Source organism: Rhinolophus ferrumequinum, chromosome 25 (genome assembly GCF_004115265.2).
Source record: "Rhinolophus ferrumequinum isolate MPI-CBG mRhiFer1 chromosome 25, mRhiFer1_v1.p, whole genome shotgun sequence".
Lineage (NCBI taxonomy): Eukaryota > Metazoa > Chordata > Mammalia > Chiroptera > Rhinolophidae > Rhinolophus > Rhinolophus ferrumequinum.
In genome coordinates, this window is record NC_046308.1 from 12,582,459 (window position 1) to 12,602,239 (window position 19,781).

General features: G+C 43.4%; 1 protein-coding gene across 1 annotated transcript in view; it reads left to right on the forward strand.

Moving 5' to 3' along the window:
* TMEM233 (transmembrane protein 233) overlaps positions 1-19,301 on the forward strand; it is a 35,507-nt gene extending 16,206 nt beyond the window's left edge. Inside the window, exons 2-3 of the mRNA XM_033097139.1 lie at positions 8,465-8,601; positions 17,300-19,301. Coding sequence (XP_032953030.1) covers positions 8,465-8,601; positions 17,300-17,306 — 144 coding nt within the window. The 3' untranslated portion in view covers positions 17,307-19,301. The remainder of the gene's footprint in view (positions 1-8,464; positions 8,602-17,299) is intronic.
* The last annotated feature ends 480 nt before the right edge of the window (positions 19,302-19,781 follow it).

The window sequence follows — 19,781 nt, forward strand, 5'->3', positions numbered from 1 at the left end:
TTTTCCAGGTTACATGGATATGTTGTAGCACGCATCGGTCCTTCCTTCTTTTTAAGGCCGAATAATATTCCATTGTATGAATAGACCAATTTTGCTTTTTCATTCGTTGATGGACATTTAGGTTGACTCCATTTCCTTGGCTATTATAAATAATGCTGCTATGAACATTCACGTACGAGTTTCTGTGTGAACAGACATTTTCAGTTTTCTTGCGTATATACCTAGGAGCAGAACTGTTGGGTCATACGTTAACTTTAACTTTTTGGGGAACTGTTGCCAAAGCAGCTGCACCGTTTTCCATTCCCACAGCAGTGAAGGAGGGCTCCAGTTTCTCTACGTGCTCAGTAAGACTTGTCATTGTCTGTCTTTTTATTCCAACCTTCCTAGAGGGTATCTTGTTGTGGTTTACAGTTCCCTAATGACTAATGATGGTGAGCGTAGGTTCGTGTGCTTATTGGCCATTTGCATATCCTATTTGGAGAAATGTCTATTCACGTTCTTTGCCCAGTTTTGATTGCGCTGTTTGTCTTTTTGTTGTTGAGTTGTAAGAGTTCCCTTTAAGGAATGAAAGGGATGGTCAGGCCCTCCGTTACGCACTGGAAATAGAGTTGTGAGTAAAAAGAGACACGGTATCTGCCCTCATGGAGCTCCCAGTCAGGTGACAGAGACAAACACTCACCGAGTCAATAAGCAACAGAGTGAAATAACCGAGCGGCATCAACAGCCATGAAGGAATCGGAGCGTAGGTCAGGGGACCTATGTAAGATGAGGTGGCCAGAGAAGGCCACCCCGAGGAAGCTGACAAGTAAGCCAAGCCAGGAAGAATAAGCAGGCACTGGCCACGTGACAGAGAGGGAAGAGGGCTCCAAACAGAGGAAAGGACCTGGACGAAGACGGGGGACAGGAAAGAGGGAGAGGTGAGCAAGGGGGAAGGCTCCAAATGATGCTGGAGAGGCACGGGGGCGGGGGCAGAAGGCCACTCAAGAATGTGCGTCTCCAAGCACAACAAGAAGCCAAGGATGGGTTTTCAGCAGAGGCCACTCGGGGCTCCCATGCCATCCACCCACACAACTGACTTCTCCTCTTTTCCCATAGGGCGTTATCAGGTATCAGGAGCTTTGCAGGAAAGCTACTTCCCACTAAGGTGTCACTGGCGGTTAAGTTTCACTCTGTTACCCATCCGGGGAACAGAAATGTGCTTTCTGTGCCACACCAAGGAAAAGGGGGAACCTCATGACAGAACTCTGGGCTTTTATTGAGATGGTTTTCCTAAACACTGGGTGCAATCCTAAGGGAGAGAAATTGGGCAAGGGGAATGTGGAAACATATCAAAGTCTATTTAATAGCTCATTTGTTTTCATCTTCATCAATCAGCATATGACATAATAATATTATCAGTATAATAGCTACTGCTTATTGATACTATTTCCTAAGCACTGCTCTAAGCACTTTATGTGTATTAACTCATTCAATCTATAATGTACAGGAAGCCAAAATTAAAAAAATAACTGACAATCTTCCATTGTTATCATTTTGTGTTTGGGGCTAATTCTGTTTGAGTGTAAATGTGGAGGTTCTGAGCACTTTTGGTGGTAGGTAAGAACAAAGAAAATGCACGTATTTTTGTCAGGGGGATTAGTGGCACAGCTTAAAGATACCATTTGCCCTGTTTTTTTTATCAGTGGCCAAATTTTTATTTAGTTAGAATCAAGTCAGCTACCTGGTGCTGGACATCAACAGGGCATTAAATCTAGCTCTGAGGTTCTTTGGGACGTAATGAAGTAGTCATTGTGAGGGCTTTTGAACTCACTATCTTTTGCCTAAGCTTGTAGCCTCATTAGAGAGTTGTCTTCGAAAGCAGAAACATTTGCTTCCTTCTCTCTGTGCATCAGTTCTGCGCGTCAGTTTTCTCATCTGTAAAATGGGGGATACGTTTTAACTATTATTTTCATTATTTTAACTAACATAGCCCCTGGCTTCACCTCCAGCCTCATCTCATATCTATCTATCTCTGTCTGTCTCTCTCTCCCCTCCCTCTTTCACTCCTACATTTCACTTACACTGGCTTTTCTTGAATACCTTCAACAACAAATTATTTCCCATCTCTGGACCTTTGCACTTGTGTTGTCTTGGCCAGGCTTCTTCTTTCCCCTGTTCTTTGCAGGCCTAGCACCTTCTCAAGTCTCCAGGTCCCAGCCTACCTGCCCTGACCTCAGCGAGAGCTCCCAGCCAACACCCCATTTTTCTTGCCTGAATAATATTCTGTAATCATCTTGTTTACTTGCATATTTCATTATTTATTTTCCATCTTCACCAGAATGTAAGCTCCATGAGGGTAGGCAGCAGTGCCTGGCACATAGTTGGTACTCAATAAATAGTTTTTGAATAATGAATGAATGAATGAATCTATTCATCTAGAACAGTGGTTCTCAATTCCCCTCAACCTGAGATCAGATTAAAAAAATACTGATGCTGGAGTCTCATCCCCAGGTCTGGGATGGGGCTTGGGAAAAAAAATTTTTTAAGCTCCTCCAGGTAATTCTAAGGTACAGCCAGGGTTGGGAAACACCAACATTGGGCCATATAACTTTGGAGGGTTTCCTGTTAGGTCGCCACCTGGTAGCCATCCCATAGGTGACACTGTCTCATCTGGCATCGTGTGGGACGCAGCCAAGAGTTCTGCTCTAAAGACCAGAGGGAAAGGATGAAGCACGTTCCGTTCCGTCTTTTCCTGGCTCAGGGCAGTGGAACAGCTTTTCCACTTGGTGTAAAGTGTGGCAAATTCCTACTACCTTAGAGCCACTGGTGTTCAACTCCAGTGATCAAAACGTATGGGGTTATCCTGGGTCTCTCCTTGGAAATACGGATGCCAGGAGTTGCCTGTACTTTCTGACAGGTAGCCAGGAGTCTTAGCAGCATGGCCTGGTGACACAGTCTTGCTGCACCCTGCCGCAGCCTTCTTGAGGTTGGGTGTAGAAACGGTTGTCCTCATTTCTGGCTCCTGACCAACCTCCCTTCAGTGGGTCCTTGAGTATCAAGTGTCCGTCCAGGGAAGGGATGTATAAGTAAGCTTGAAATAACGAGATATAGTGACCTTGGTGTCATTAGTATTTGCTACAGGAGAAAGGAACTTGCCCTCTTTTCTGTGGAAATGTGCCCTTCGCTGGCTCCAAGACCTGGAGCTCTAATGAGTGGGGTTGTAATGACTGTTGTATTTTTCCAGCATCAGCCCAGGCCCAGCGAAAAGGAAAAAGGCACCGCTGGGGACGCCTGAGTGCCTTATACAATGTGTCATGACAGCGCATTTGTCCTACATTCTGAGAAAGGGGCACTTGCCTCACAGAGGAGAATACAAACTGGAAAGAAACTAAAAGCCCTTTCTAATACTTTGCACGGTGAACAGAGCCAGGAACTTGCATCTAGCACCTTAAAATAATGGTGGTTGTGCAATCTTATTCTGAGGACTCCATCCTAAGAACAGGCTCGAATGTGTACAAAAATATACGACGAAGAATGTGCACAGCAGCCTATGATGTAATTGCCACAGACTATAAATAAGGGAAGTGTCTAGGGGTGAGGGGCGACCAAGCCATTGAAAAGAATGAGACAACCATTCTCACAACTTTTCTGTAAGTCTGGAGCTATTTGAAAACAAAAAGTTACCCCCCAAAATGCGCCAGGACAAATTCAGATTTTTCCCCAAGAATGCAAGAGGGATGCAAGATTAGGAAGTCTATCAGTAGAACTCATTATTTTAAATGATTAAAGAAACAGGAATGAGACAGACCTACAAGCACTGGTTTAGAAAGTTGCCTACCCTGTATGAAGTGGAAAAAAGTAAGAAGCAGGACAAGTATAGTATGATAGTATTCATATTTTTGGAATCAAGAGAAAAAGAAAACCACACACACACACACACACACACACACACACACACACACACACACTTCATCAAGCTGGCTATGTGACTTTGAGCAAATCACTTTAACTTCTCCATGCCTCAATTTTCCCATCAGCAAAATGGAAACAAGAGAGCATCTGCCTTATAGAGTTGTTACAAGGACTAATGAGATAATCCTTGAAAAGGATTTAATACAGCGCCTGGCACATTATAAATGCTCAATAAATGTTATCATCAGCCTTACTAGTTTATCAAAGAAAGACTCAGAAGCTGAAACATTTAGAAAAGAAAACTTACTTGAAAAGAAATGCAAGGGAGTCCAACTTCAAAACAATCAGCTAGCCAAATGAAAAGCGCAACACAAGTATTTAAAGGAAACAAATGCAAAATTGCCAAGGTTACCAAGTTTTATGTTAGTCTGTTCATGATTTAAAAAAAAAAAAAAGCAAAACAGTATCATTCTCAAAAGATTACAATATCCACAAAAGAAGTGACCTATGTTTAGGCGTCAACATCACAAAAGGCACAGGTGAACTTGTCTTTGCCAAGGCTGACGGGAAATACTCAGAGTTTTCAAATTGGAGGGGTGGGTGCAGCCTGGACAGACTGGCCTTGTTTTTCTTGGTGTATCTCAGGGTGCAAATTGCTGTTTCTTTCTCCTGCATGCAACACATAATGTGCTTAGTCATAATGAAAGCAGGAGAAAGGGAAGTTTTCCTTTCATATTACTTCTAGGAAAAAATCTAGAAGCAAATGCACCAACTGCTAACAATGGATATCTCTGGGTAGTAGAATTGGGAGAAGAGCTTACTAGTTACTCTATATGTTTCTGTAGCGTTTGAACGCTTTACATGTTCACAAATTACATTTGTACGTTGTAAAAGAACTAACAGGATCATACAAATTTGAAATATCTAAGCTATCCCGTTTCTTTCTAGTTCTTCCACAGCATAGTTTGCTTTCTATGCTCTTCAGAACAAAATATATAAACCATGCATTTTCTCTAAAACCCTTCAGTTTATAGCATCTTGCGAGAGAGCCAAATACCCAATTCCAATTGGGAGAGGAAAAGAATTGGAGAGGGGGAAATCAGTCCCTTTCTGCTCCATTGTTAGATCTCCACCCTGAAGCCTGAGACACACACCCCCGACCCACCAGTGAAGCCCCATAGAGTGAAACATTACAGTTCTGGAATATCCACCCTCATCTCTCCCCCGACCGCCATCCTCGTATTTACCCAGATTGATCCATGGGCAGCCCCTTCTCCAAGAACCAGAAAAGGAAAACTAATTCATCAGAGGACCTATGGGGAGATGAGAGTCCACAGTCAACACTGAAAGAGGCTTTTCATCTGTTTTTCAAACCAACCAAGGCCCCTTCCTGGAATGAGCCCCAGAGAGATGCTGGTGTGCAGAGAAGAGGGTCACACAGGAGATGCCAGACTGGCAGCAGGTGATGAAGGTTGGGCAGAATTTGCCCCTGGCTTGCACCCAAATCCCCCACAGCCAGGTCACCAACATGGCTCTGCTGACCTGCAGCAAACAATTTAAGTGGCCCAGGGACACTCCCCACGACCCCACTCTCATTGGTGCTCAAGGGCCACGCCCAGGTGCTAACTGTACCTGTTCTTCCCACTTTTATAGTCAGTACTGCTGAGAACATGAAAGTGCTTTCTCATTCGAGCAGCCAGGGGTTGACAATGTTTGGGGACAGAGGAGGTTTCATTATTTTTCCTCTGGTTACAGCAACCCCAGTGCACTGCCATGAGTGATCTCAGAAAAGGGTTTCCCAAGGTACCAAAAAGGTACCACAGTAGAACCGTGATCAGTTTGGGAGGGTCTGACAATACCTAATTTCAAACTGAATCATGAGCTCAGAGTTTGGGGTTCTGGAATTCTGTGCACTGGCTTTGACTGTAAAGACTCTAAATTTCTCCAACTTGAGTCCTCAAAGATTCTGCTCCAGCATGGGGGAGAGTCTGATCACCTAGGGTTCTGACAAGTAGCCCAGACGATCCTGCGGCACCCCAAGGATCTCAGCTTTAGAGGAAGAACAAGGCAGGCAGTGGCGATTCACAATGAAAGCTAACGTTTATTGAGCACATACGACGTGCTGGGCCAATGCTCGCTGCTCTGCATGCATTAACGCACGGGCTCCTCCAATATGGAGGAAGTGCTATGACTTGCCCTCAATTTACAGATGAGGACACTGAGACCTGGAAAGCTTCATCATTTGCTCTAACTCTCACAGCTGGTGAGACATGGAATTTGAACTCAAATCTCTGTGAGTTTAGAGCCCATGCTGTTATACACTTCCGTAGGATAAATCTTAAGCTGGTGAGCATCTTGATCTTACAGGGAATTAAGGATCATCGCCTAGACCAAAGGTTTTCAGTCCTGAGAAGCTTTAAAGAAAAAAAAAAATACAAAAAACCTGGGGCAACAATCCAGGCATCCATCGAGGGATGAATGGATAAACACTGTGTGGTACGTGCATACAATGGAATATTATTCAGCTTTCAAAAGGAAGGAAATTCTGATACACGCTCTAGCATGGATGAACCTTAAGGACATTATGCTAACTGAAATAAGCCAGTCACAAAAGGACAAGTATTGTGTGATTCCACTTATATGAGGTACGTAGAGGAGTCAGATTCACAGAGAAAGGAGAATGGTGGTTTCCAGGAGCTAGAGGAGGGAGGAAAGGGGAGTTAGTGTTTAGTGGGGACAGAGTTTTAGTTTGAGATAGAGAATGGTGACAGTTGTATAATGATGTGAATGTACTTAATGCCGCTGAATGGTACACTCAGAGTTAAAATAGTAAGTTTTATATAGTATGTATATATACTATATAGTATATATAGTATGTATATTTTAGTATGTATATTTTACCACAATTTTTTTAAAACACTGTTGTCTGGTGCCCACACCGGTTAAATCAGAATTGTTCCCGGATAGGGCCCAGCTATCTGTATTGAAATAATAATAATAATAATAATAATAATAATAATAATAATAATAATAGCAGCCAGGTGTTTCCAATGGGCACCCAGGGTTGAGAACGCCAGAATTCTGGAACTCACCCTGCCGGCAGCCCCTCACATCGTCACAGGTTCCCGCTCTCCCATTCTCACAAGAGGGCTGAAAGCAAGTCCTCTTCGCTGCCGAGTCTCCTGGCCTGTTGCTGACTAAGGTGGCCTGGATCCAAGAATTAATGGAAGAGTCCGGAAGCAGAACGCTCTGTGGTATACTGGGTGTTTCTCTGGCTTGTAATTGTCGGCAGAGGCCTAATCCCCCGTAATAGTCCAGGAAGACTTATTACACAAGTGCTGTGGTTTCCGGATGAAGAGTAGAGGTTCCCACTGAAATCTACAATCCATGGCACTGATTGATCGAGTCCCTCTCTCCATAACTTATGAATGCGTATTTTCAGGCTTTGGGCTGTAGCACACCTTTGGGGGGATTCTCCCAGTGGGAGTTACGACAGAGAAGCTTATTGTACAAGAAAAGGATGGCATCTGGTCTTCAGCTCAGCAGCCAGCATTCTCTGAGCACCTACATTTTGCCTGGCACCGGGCAGGGTTCGAGGGGGACCCCAATATGCCCTTAACGAACTCACATTCTGTAGGGAAACAGACACGTTTATTTGGCCTATATATCTCTTGAGCTCCTACAATACACCAGACACTGCTCAAAGTACTAGCAACAAGGTCAATATTTAAAATATTTAACAAGGGCACAGAATCAGGAAGGATGCTTTGGTGGGGTCTGGCGAGTTGCTGGATCTCAGGGAGGTCTGGGGAAATTCTGAGGAGGGGCCAGGATGGCAGGAACATTGGGCGGGGAAGCAGCTATTTACCAACAAGTACAGAAGTATTTCAATATTTTAACATCTGGGAAAACCGTATGAGTAGGTACCAGTGAATGACAGCTTGTCTTGGCCACAGAGGTGAGCAGTTGAGTTAGGTCCCTGACTTCATGGATCAACCTTCTAGTGCAGGAGTAGAATTTTTTCCATCAAGGACCAAACGATAAATATTTTAGGCCTTGCAGGCCATAAAGTCTCTATCCCAGCTACTCAACCTTGCTGTAACACAAAAGCCACCACAGACAATAGTAAACAAATGAGTGTGACTGTGTGCCAATAAAACTTTATTTATAAAAACAGGCTGGATGTGACCCATAGTGTGCAAACACCTGTTCTAATGGATGAGATAGACATACTGTCCATCCTTTCATTATACAAATATTTATCAAGTATCTTCTCCATGACAAATATTGCACTGGCCGCTGGACTACTGTGCTGAACAAGACAGATAATGGTCCCTGCCTGCTCTTAGACTCAAATGGGAGAGGCCAAATCAATCCTTTTCATATGCTAGGGCAAACACTAAGATAGAAGTAATCAGGAAATGCGGAAGGGGAAGTTAATACCACCTGGGAGTTCAGGGAAAGCTTCCTGGAGGAGGTGATTTACCTGTTGCCTGCTCCAATTGGCCTCAGAAGCACATGTCTTTCCTTGTGGGTTATCTGTCATCACCCACTCTTCCCTTGTGTCCCCCAGTCTCTGAACAGCTACAACAATGGAGATGTCGAAGGATCCAAGCGGCTTGGGAGGAATGCCAAGTGGGTGGCCATCGCCTCCATCATTATTGGCCTTCTCATCATCGGTGTTTCTTGTGCAGTTCACTTCTCAAGGAAGTAAGTAGGCTTTTTTTTAATCCCTCCAGATGTAAAATGCCTTTTCTTGAATTCCCGTTGGACTCTGTTAGGATAGGGGAGGTTGTGCTCTGGTGACAAATAATCCCCAACAAAAGCATTTTCATTTTTTTCTTCATTGTGGTTACATGGGCCATGTAGGTTACATGGGCCAGGAAGGCTCTCTCCTCCATGCAGTCATTCAGGGCCCCATGCTATCTGAAGCTCCACCTTTTTGTAGCTGCTCTATCTAGAACAAAAGTCAACAAGCTTTTCCTATAAAGGGCCAGACAGTAAATATTTTAGGCCTCGAAGGCTATGTGATCTCTATCACCATCTCAGTTGCAATTACTTAAATCTGCCATTTTAGCACAAAAGCAGCCATATACAATATGTACATGAATGGGTGTGGCTGTGTTCAATAAAACTTTATTTACAAAAACAGGTGGCTGGCCCGTGGGCCAAAGTTTTCCAACTTCTGATCTAGAATATCAGGCTTTCTCAGGCTGAGGAAGGGGGAAAGAAAATTACACATGGGTTTTCATTGCCTCAGCTCTGGAGTGACAACGGTCACTTAGGCTCACAATCTGTTGGCTAAAATAAATCACATAGTTCCACCTAAATATAGGAAAGTGGGAAATGTGGGAAAGTAAATGGGATATTTAGGATTATTACTTGCTCTTACCATCTGACCTGATCTTACTACATGATTTTACACTCAACTAGCCTAACTGTTCTTAGTTTAAGGGCAGAACAGTCACCACATATTTTTGGTATCGCCAACGAGCTCTCATCTCATTAGGAGATGGATGCTGTTGATATTTACCTCTGGAGCTGGACAAATTTATTCTGATTTCTCGAGTCAGCTGAGATGGGCTCCGTCTGCTAGACTCAATGGCATTTTCCATCAGAGCTTTGACAGAGGGCAAGGTCATGTGATGGACAACCAAGACTCAGAAATGAGAAGCCCAGATCCATCTCTGTGTCACTACAATTCGCAGAACGGTAGAGGACATCTCTGAGGAATCCTTTCCCTTTTCTGTCAGAGCAGCATGGGTATTCCTAGACCATTTCCCTCAAGTTAAGAGGGTCAGACTCCTTGGCTGGATTTCGTAAGGGTGAGTAAGGATTTCACTGAGTGGCTGAGGGAGGAAGGGGACACCCTTTAGCCTGCCAGATCAGCCAACCCAACCTTGGCAACCAGCAGCGTAGTGGATGTCACAGTAGGTCAACTTCCTGTCATACAAGCCAGGTCCAGGAGCAATCGGGGCAGTGGGATGGAGGAGACGCCAAAACAGGAAGTGTCACAAAGGGGAAAAATAGATGGCTTTGGCCAAAGAGAGGATAAAAGGACACTAAAACATCAAAGGAATCTCAAGGTGTCTTGCCTGCAAGATGACAAATTGATGATGATGGCCTGTGAAGGAGAAGACAGTTGGAGAATAGATGTGAACACACCCAACTTTATTCTTTAAGGAAGGCTTAGTGTGTGTGTGGGGGAGGGGGGAGGGCGGGGAGAGAGAGAACACACTCGGGGCTGTGGAGTATGGGGTTAGTGGTGCAGGGTTCATACCAACTTCCTGGGTGCAAGTCCCCACCACCACTATTTACTGTGAAACCTTCAGCCAACTGCTTAAGGTCCCTCAGCCTCAGTTTCTTCCTCTGTATAATGGGGATTAGAGTAGGACCCATTTAATAAAGCTATTGTGAAGGTGAATTAAATGACCCATACAATGTGCATAGGTTGGTGTCAGTGGTACACCAAAAATACAAGCCATTTATTAATCCTGTTATTACTACTGTTATCAACATGACTGGGAGAAGACCTCAGAATTTAAGATGCTACTAAATAGAGTTCAAGGCTTTGAACTCGTGAGCCAAACTCACAAGATGGTGTTCCAGGGGAACAAGGCCAAGTCTTGGCCTAACTACGAGGGAATTCTGAAAATACCTACTGCCCAGATGAGTGTTTGAGCTAAGTGGGTTATAATAATAGCGGCTCACACTGACATAGAACTTAGCATGTGCCAGGTACTGTTCTAAGCTCTTATGTGAATTAATCCTCCTTGAATCTTTACAGCAACCCCATAAAGTAGGTATTATCCCCACTTCGCAGATGAGGAAACTGAGGCTCAGAGGAGTAAAGAAATCAAAGGCTTGCCTGATGTGTCACAGCCAGTTAGTGGTAAAGGCAGGGTTTAATCCTGGGCTATCTGGTCTGAAAACTGTGTTCTAAACCACAACCCCACACTGCCTCAAAGCCAACGTGTCCCTTCTAGGACACTGAATAACAAAGGCCAGTAGATGGCACTTGCCTTGTGGCTACGTCTAGAATTGATTTTTATGGGGGATAGGATGGTGAGGTTTCAACCTACAAAAAAAAAAAAACTTGATGAGTCGGAGCCAAGGGTAATAAAATCAAAAGACTTCAGGAGTTAGGGAATAGACATGGATGAAGCAGCCTGACTATAGAACAGTAGGGAGTGGTGAGGACTGTGGTGAATTGGGGGCACAATTGGAAGGGAGCAGTCACCCCTCTGCTCCAGCCAATTGTTACCACTTAGACTGCAGACCCCACATGGGGCCCACCTGTCGAAAGACATTAGAAAGCTGAGTTTTCGTTTTCAAATCTCATTTTTAGATGTTGACAATCAGTTCACCTTCTTTAAATATGTGGTGAGGGCCAAAATCAAAAAACATACAAAAAGCACATCAGCAGCCTGGAGATTATCTACTTGCAGTTTCCGGTAAACAATTTGGCTTGCAAAGGTCCGTTTGCCCATGAGATACCATCCAAGCAGTTTTATAAGGGACCCAAAAGTCTTCCTATATGGGGACTTTGTCCATTCTTAATAGTTCTATCTGGAGACAAAGCATTGATGTACCTATGCTTATGATTGAGGTTTCGTTAGTAGTTATAAAATATGAGACTGGGTCACCTCTCCATCCCTTCTTCCTAAGAGGCAGTGTTTCACAGTGGTTAGAACCCGGATTTCATCACCATTTTTACCAAGATTCAAATCCCAGCTCTGCCACACAGACCACCCTGGCAAGTTAGTAAACTTTCTGTGCCTCAATGTCCCTAACCATAGCGTGAGGATAGGATTACTTCCCTATCTGGATGGTCAGGTTCCTTTTAGACAATTACCTTTCCCTCCAAGTGATCAAAGAACACGAAAATGTTTGCCAGAGTTAGAATCCATGGAGAAACTCAAATGGAAAGGCTTTGTCGTGTATGGGTGTGTGTGTGAGTGCACGTGCAAGAAACTAGAGAATGGAATCAATTCTATCTTCTGCCAAGACCAATCACAAGGCCAATTTCTCAGTAATCCTTTGAAATAAAATTCTCCAGCCCCAGGAGGAATTGAATGACAAGGCAGAGGTTCCGAAACTTTGGGCTGCATACCTGCTGCCTGGGGAGGTTTAGAAGAAGTTGACATCCAAGCCCCATTTCAATGGAGTCCAACCCACTATGTCAGGCGTGAGGCCTTAAAATCTGCATTACCCACCTCTGCACTCCCATCCTGGGCTGTGGATACAGGTGGTCAGCAGAACACTCTTGGCCAAACCCTGGCACACTTCCTCCCTCCGGAACGCAAAAGGAAGAGCTCACGAACCGGAGCCAGCCGTTAACGGAGTGGTCAGTTTTCATTACATCAGCAACCAACCTCACCATCCTAGTGTGTTATAGCTAACTCTGTGCCAAGGAGGGGAGTCAGGTTACCACCTAGGAGATGTACCCGCAGGGAGGCTATTTTGTAACCATCCAAGCGGCTGGCTGCCAGGAGGGAGGGGCTGGGAAAATCCGACCTTTAGAGCTGACCAAGCTCTGAGAGGAGACAAAAGCCTTGATTTAAATATGGTTTAAATAGTTTTCTGAGTCCCATTTAAAAAAAAAAAAAAAAAAGCTGTCTGATGTAAGCTATTCCCTTTTAAAAATCATCAGGTCCTGCCTTTAAAAAAAATTATTCTTTATCCGTATCGACAAAATAGTAACCAATCTCCAAGTCCCTGCCTTTTAAAAATTATTTTTAATCCTTATCAAGAAAACTGTAACCAATCTCTTCTCCCCCAAATGATCGAAATCCCAGGTAGTTAATTTTCTTGGATAGGCTCAGGTCATGATAGTTTTTACCCGAACTCATAAAAATGTCTCATTCATCATCATTTTACAGGATATCTATGTAAGACACGTGGTGTTTGTGGAGCAAAGAAAGACAGTTTTGTGACAACAAACCCACAAGAGCTGGGAATCCCTGAACTAAAATATTCAGCTGTTTTGGAAAGAATGCTGTGCTGACAGAGAGGCAGGCACGCCCCCACCGTGCATTAAAAACGCTTGTCATTCTTAGAAATAAGAGCTTTCATGTTGCAAGGTTTCCAGATGAAATCAGAAACTTGCAGTCTCTCAGAGTCAGAAAATTCCCTGCTTTCAAGTTGCTAGGGAAAATGGAGAAGCAAATCACACAGAGGTGAAGCATATGAATATTGCAGCCGTCTATGTATCAATCCTAATCACTCACGTCCCAGCCGAAATCAAAATGTCTGCAGGCTTCTACTTTCTGGGGGTGCCCTGAGAATTCGCACAAGGGTAGGTTGTTCTGGTTGGTTCTCAGCCTCAGAGCCACCTATGACAGATCAGCTGAGAAGCCTGTAAAAAATGCAGATTCCTGGGCCCCGATCAAGACCCTGAGTGGCCCTGAAACATGCATTATCACAAGCACACTACCGCCCACAATCGTTCTACGCATCCTAAAGTTGTAGAACCACTGTTGTAGGGCTTTGCGTTGAGTGGAGAACATTGCCTGTGTGGATGGATGCCGCAAAGCAGGACATTTTTACATTCCTCAGGTACTGGTAGAAGCTTCTGTGGTTGCTGCTTCCTCCCTACTCCCTAGAAAGTTTGTTTCCACACCTCCCAAGATTCCTCTTCCTTGTCTCTTCATGGTCAGGTTCATGGTCATGTATCTGATGCTCAGTAGAATTCAGTGAAACTTCCTTAGCCGCAAAACCAGGTGGCCATGACAAAGCTTGGGTGTGAGGGAGGTAAGTGTTGTCGGCCACAAAGATGACAAATGACATTCGGTGGAGCTTTGTCTCACGGAGGGGTGTGGTTATAACGTCAGGTCACAAGGTGAACTTTGAGTGTAATCAAAATTAATCTTGGCAGCATGCACAGGAGGGTACCCTATTAGAGACTCTCACACCCTGCCTTTATCAGCCCATTGGAGCCCGTGGTCCCTCCAGTGCTGGAAGAGATGACATTCCTTGGGTTGGGCATCAGCTGAGTAGTTAGCGGTATGTTCACACACGGGAACCACGCTCTGAGCGCACACAAAAGGAATAGGAGTCACATATCCATCCATTCTCCTGAGCACTGAGCCAGGCAGTGGCCAGCCTCTCCAACCCCATTTAAATAGCTGTTTTTTTTCTTTTGGAGCAACATGAATAGTTCATTTGCCATGAGTTAAACACATGTACAATGCAATTCCACTAAACTTCCATCTCTGGGTGGTCTTGTAGGTATCTAAATCGCCAGGCACGCCCCCCACCATGTATTAAAAATGCTTGTTTGTCATTCTTAGAACTACGAGCCTCCATCTTCCCAGGTTTCCATTAAGGAAGAACTTGACCTCTACACCAGGTTAAGGGTCCCCACAATCGTCTCGGAATTGTGGGGGGCACGGCAGGCACGGAATTAGCCGATATTAACTTATTCTGCCCTAGTAAAGCTTCTGTCTTATAAATGGACTGGAATGAGTCCCTTTCTGGCCTCAAAGTCACCTTCAATTACAGTAGGATTGGAAGTAAGCACATATATCAAGGTGGGCAAGAAGACGTTGGCCTTTTTGCGAAAACATAAAAACAAATCCATCTTTTTTCCTGTATTATTGGCTGGAGTAAGGCTTTCTGTGGATTGTTTTGCCCAGATGTGCCTTTAGAGAATTTCTGTGATTCCATGGTGAAAAATGGGGAACATTACCTATTTCCAGAAGGTCTCTTTGTTGGTTCAGATAAGTTGTAAAGACAAGTCACAGCTAACTCATCATCAACAATGGAAATATTTTTGCTTTGAAAATGATATAAATTGGTGGACACTGACAAAGGAATCAGAATAAACATAAAAAAAGATGTTCAACCTTGCTGGTAACCAGGGAAACACAAACTAAAGCAACAATGAAATGCTATGTATTTTTTGTCGGCCAGATTGAAACAGTTTAAAAGAGGGAGACTATCAAGGTTGGCAAGAGTGTGAAGAACTGGATACTAATGCTTTTGGTGGAAGGGTAAACTGGAACAGACTTTGGGAGGTCAATTTGGTTTTATCAAACTGTAAAATCTATGTCCTCGCACCTGGCAATCCAACTTCATAGTACCCACCCTACATACAGGTGCACAAAAAGGCATGTGAACTAGTAGTTCTGTTCCCTTCACTACACATGAGAACCACCTGGGAGCTTCTCAATGCCCAGTGCCCAGCCTGGACCCGTTAAATTAGAATCTCCGGTGATGGGACTGGGCATGGATAGGTTACGGCTCTCCAGGGATCCTAAATGTGTAGCCAGGGCTGAGGACCACGGATGGGCAGTGATGTTCACTCAGCTGTGTTTGCAATAGGGGAAATTTTGGAACAACCTAAATGTCCATCAGTGGGAAAATGGTTAAATACGCGGTGGTTTATTTGCAGGATAGGCTACAACACTGCAGTTCAAACATGGAACTCTCTCCCTTACTATGGCTTTATAAGGCCCTGCATGATCTGGTGGCTGCTTCTCCATCCTCACTCCCAGCACCCTCCCCTCTACTCCTCCACTTGAGTGACACAAGCATGCTCCTGCCACAGGGCCTGTGCACTTGCTGGACCCTCTGCCTAGGATTTTCTTCCTCCTGAAATCCACATGGCTTGTTCCCATCTCTCCTTCAGATGCTTGCTCATGTGTTACCTTAGCAGAGGCTACTGCTGACCAACTGTGCTACAACAGAACCCACCCCCCCCTTCTTCTTCCTTCTGTCCCCTTATACTTTCCTTCCTAGTACTTACCACTCCCTGAGAAATATATATATTTATTTATATTTAAAAAATATATTTATATATAAATGTACATGAATAAATTTAATACATAATTTATATAAATTATATTTATATAAATTTATTTATAATATTTCTTATAAATTATATATTCGTTATAAATTTATATTATATATTTTATGGTTATATTATATTAGTTATACAGAGGGTGCCAAAAAATGTATACATGTTTTAAGAAAGGAAAAAACCTGTATTAACATATACCGATTAACAAAAGATAAATACAAGTTACGTTTGACTTCTGCAATTACAAGAGGTGCTCAAAGTGGTTACCTTCAGCGTCCACTTTTTTTCCCCCATGGTTTTAAATGATTTTAATGTTTCAAACTAACTGAGCATTTCATACACCAAAAAAGGACTTGGTTCTTTTTTTCTTTTTTTAAAATATATATAGCAGCCATTTTGGTTTTTTGTGTTGCTGGTATCATTGCAAGATACATACAATCCCTTTATGGTTTTGTCAACAAAATATCATTAGAAAAGTTTGGCCTAGAATGGGAATCCTGATTTTTTCTTTTTATACTTAAACATCATTTATATCCCTCACACAGTGATAACTCCCCTGCCCCATCCACTAGCCCTCTGACATCGCACACAGCCATTATATTTCCACCGCTTCTATTCCTAATGCTGTATGCCGCTTCTTGTAAGTATATATCAGACACTTCTGATTACAGCGAACTACTGCTTGAGCAATGTTGACCAAAGTGTGACTATCGCTTAAAATGTGTATACATATTTTTGGCACCCCCGGTATAGTATACATAATTATAATTTACATATTAATATATAATCACATGTATTTTTATGGTCAGTTTCCTCCTACTGGAATGAAAACACTGGGAACATTTCCATTTCTGTAACTGCCCATAATAATGGAACATAACACTTCAGGGTGCGTACTTTGCAGCTAGACTGTTTAAGTCCAGATTTAAATCCAGCTTCTGCCTCTAATAGCTGTGTGCCCTTGGGTGCATCTTTTAACCCATCTGTGCCTCAGTTCTGTCATCTGTAAAATGGGGATAAAACAGTACCTCTCATAAGGCTGTGAAGATTAAATTGTGTAAAGCACAGCGCCCGGCACATGGTTCTCACTATGTAATTGCTGGATGGTGGTAGCATCACAGCACCTGGAGTAGTGCCTGGCATGTAAACATTTATTGTGTTAATGTTTATTGTGTTAACACATTTATTGTGTTAACACGCTCTGTGTGTGTGTGTGTGTAACTTCATTCATTTATTCACCCCTTTATGTGAACACACCCACAAGATGAATTTCTAAGTGCCTATTTATAGACTTAAATGCAGAGAAAACAATGCCAAATGCCAATAGTGCTACTAACCCTTAAGGAGGAGAATGAGATCCCGAAATGCTCACCAAGCATTTTGCTGCATCTGCATCATTTGGGGTTTGTTTTTGTTTTTTTGCATGTGCCACATGTGAAATAAAATGTTTCTAAACACAATGTTTCTCCAAAGTGCTTAGACCCAAAAGGATGCAAATCTGCTAGTCCATGTCAGAGTAACCGCCATGGCAGAAGGAAGCTCTGGGAGAGAAGGCCAGTCCCCCGTCTTCCTCTCTTTCTCACTCTGTGTGTTTGCACCCCACAGAGCCTGAACATCCCGTGGTCAGCCTCAAGCATGGAGGACAGACCTCATCCACACGCACCCCAAAGGCGTTTCTGAGGAATGGATCCTCGACTTTCGACTGTGAGATCTTTTCCTCCAGGACTCTCCAGAGGCAGGTCCCTGGCAAATGAACTGAAAAAAGAAAGGTCCAACATGTAGGAAAACCAAGCAGCACAGCCAAATCAGCCAAAGCCATCGATTTAAAAAAAAAAAAAAAAAAATTCAAGTCTCACTGTTTCAGTTGAGCAAAAGCCTTTGTATCCATTCCTCTTCTCCAGAGGCAAGCCTCGGGACATCTGAAGACTTTTAATGGGGGGCGGGGGAGGATTTCCAGATTAGGGGTGAGAGGGAGGGTCTAGGAAGAGCAATGGATGCTGTTGTTTGCAATGTCAAGTACAAATATTTGCAGCATGTTTCAAGTTGTGTAATAGAGCTAAATTTGTGCTTTTCCTTTTTTTTTTACATGTTGCCACTTCACTTCAATCTTCAGTAGCTCCTCCTCCTTCATCAAAAGCTCAGACGCAGAGGCTTTCTGTTCTTCTGTCGTGGTCTCACTTTTCTTAATGGCCGCCCTCCCTCGCTGGCATTCACCTTTGGTCAACTTGACCTCAACTTCACTTTTCGCTCAAGCAGATGTGAAAACGTACTTAGCGGTCAATTCTAGGTACACAAGCACCTTCCCCATCCCAGTTTTGGGAATAAACTGGCTGTGCTTATGGATGGTGCTTTTTTTTCCAAACTCTCTTTTTTTTTTTCTTTCTAGCAAGCCTTTGGTTTTCCTGGATGCCACCTGGAAATGCCACCCACTGTATCTGTTTTCTGTCCAGTGTAAACCCTTTAGGTGTGACGGTACAGGTTTCATGGCGCTATTATTCTGCCCGCCAGAACACGCTGACCCAGTGTTTCCCAGAATGCAAGACGGACGTACCACGGGTGGGCCACAAGATAATTTTTTAAGTCGTTTATAGACACTGAATCACAAGGAACATTTATTTCCCCTTCTCTATTCTTTTTCAGTCCTGATTACAGCAAGGAGAAAGTCTCTGTCTAGTGCGCACACATCCACACCACCTTTCTGATACTTTGGCTCTTTTCCCTTCTTAATAAAGAAGGAGCCGGCCTCTGGTTCAAAGTCTTTGTCTAGACGGAATTTAATAACATGGTTTTGTGTTTGTTGTATTTCTTTCATTAATTACCTTCCATTTATGGTTTCCACTGAGGGATATGGTATGGGATCATTTCTGTTCAACTAAATTTACTTAAGAAAAGTAAGTAGACTCAAAGAAAATATCAAACAATTAACACAACAGGTGATATGTATATATGGCAAAAATCACTTCCAAGAATTAATATTAGAAACACAGTGATAATGAACTTTCCTAAGCAAGAGAAAAGGCAGCTTGTTCTAAGCGAATGAACATAAAGCTTAGAGTTAAAACACCTGAGCGCCCATGCCCTTTTTTTTTTTTTTTTTTTGCCACTAACTATGCCAACTGATTTTAGGCAAATTTCTTAGCCTCTCTGTGCCTCGAATTTCTTCATCTGGAAAATGGAGATAAGAACATCTGCCTACTTACCTCGGTGTTGCTATGAGAATTAATCGCCATAATAAATGTGAACGCCCTTGGAGGGAAACTCTAAGTGCTATAAAATACAAAGCGTTGTTCTTAGATTATTATGAATCTCAGGCATTGTTAAAATCCTGGACCCTAGCAAAAAATAAATGTTGATGGACATCAGACTCCATCTGTCATTTCACCCAGTTGTCCGTCATGAGCCAGCACTCCCCCCAGGAGGACATTGAATCAGGGCCACGAATTCTCAGCACACAGAGATCCTTGCGCCATTCCAGTGTATCAGATCCTCATTTCTGTTCCTGACATCTTGGCTTCTGTTTGTTTGTATTTGGCTCCCTGATCTTTTACCCAAGTCAAATGCAAAGTGTTGCTACTGAGAGGCAGAATAAAAATGGTTTTAAGTAAGCCTGTTACCGTGGCGTGTACATTGTATTTTCTTGAAGTTGCCAACCTTCTAGACACTCTCATAACCAAACTGGGCTCCTGGATGCCAGCCCCATCCTTTAGGGAAGACCATAGAGAGGCCAGGGTTGGAGCTAGAGAGACATCAACTCGGAACTAACTTATGGCCTGAAATGCCCTTCTAGGAAGCACTGAAAATACTGGTCCCACTAAAGTCACTAAGTGAGATAGATATCTGGGATCCAGAAGGGGGCTGATGTTTGCTGGGCCCCAGGGCCTTGGTGCTCAACATTCTGAAGAACTTCTCCCTGATTTTTTTCCCAGCTTCAACTTCCTGAGTTCATTTTGGTTTCATAGTGGCACGACGGCTGTCAGCCGCTTCAGGCTTCATCCCACCAGCTTAGTGATGCCTGTGGAAAGAAACTGTCCCTTCCCTAATAGCTGGAGGAGGGAAAAAAGGTTCAATTAAAAATAATGTGCAATTG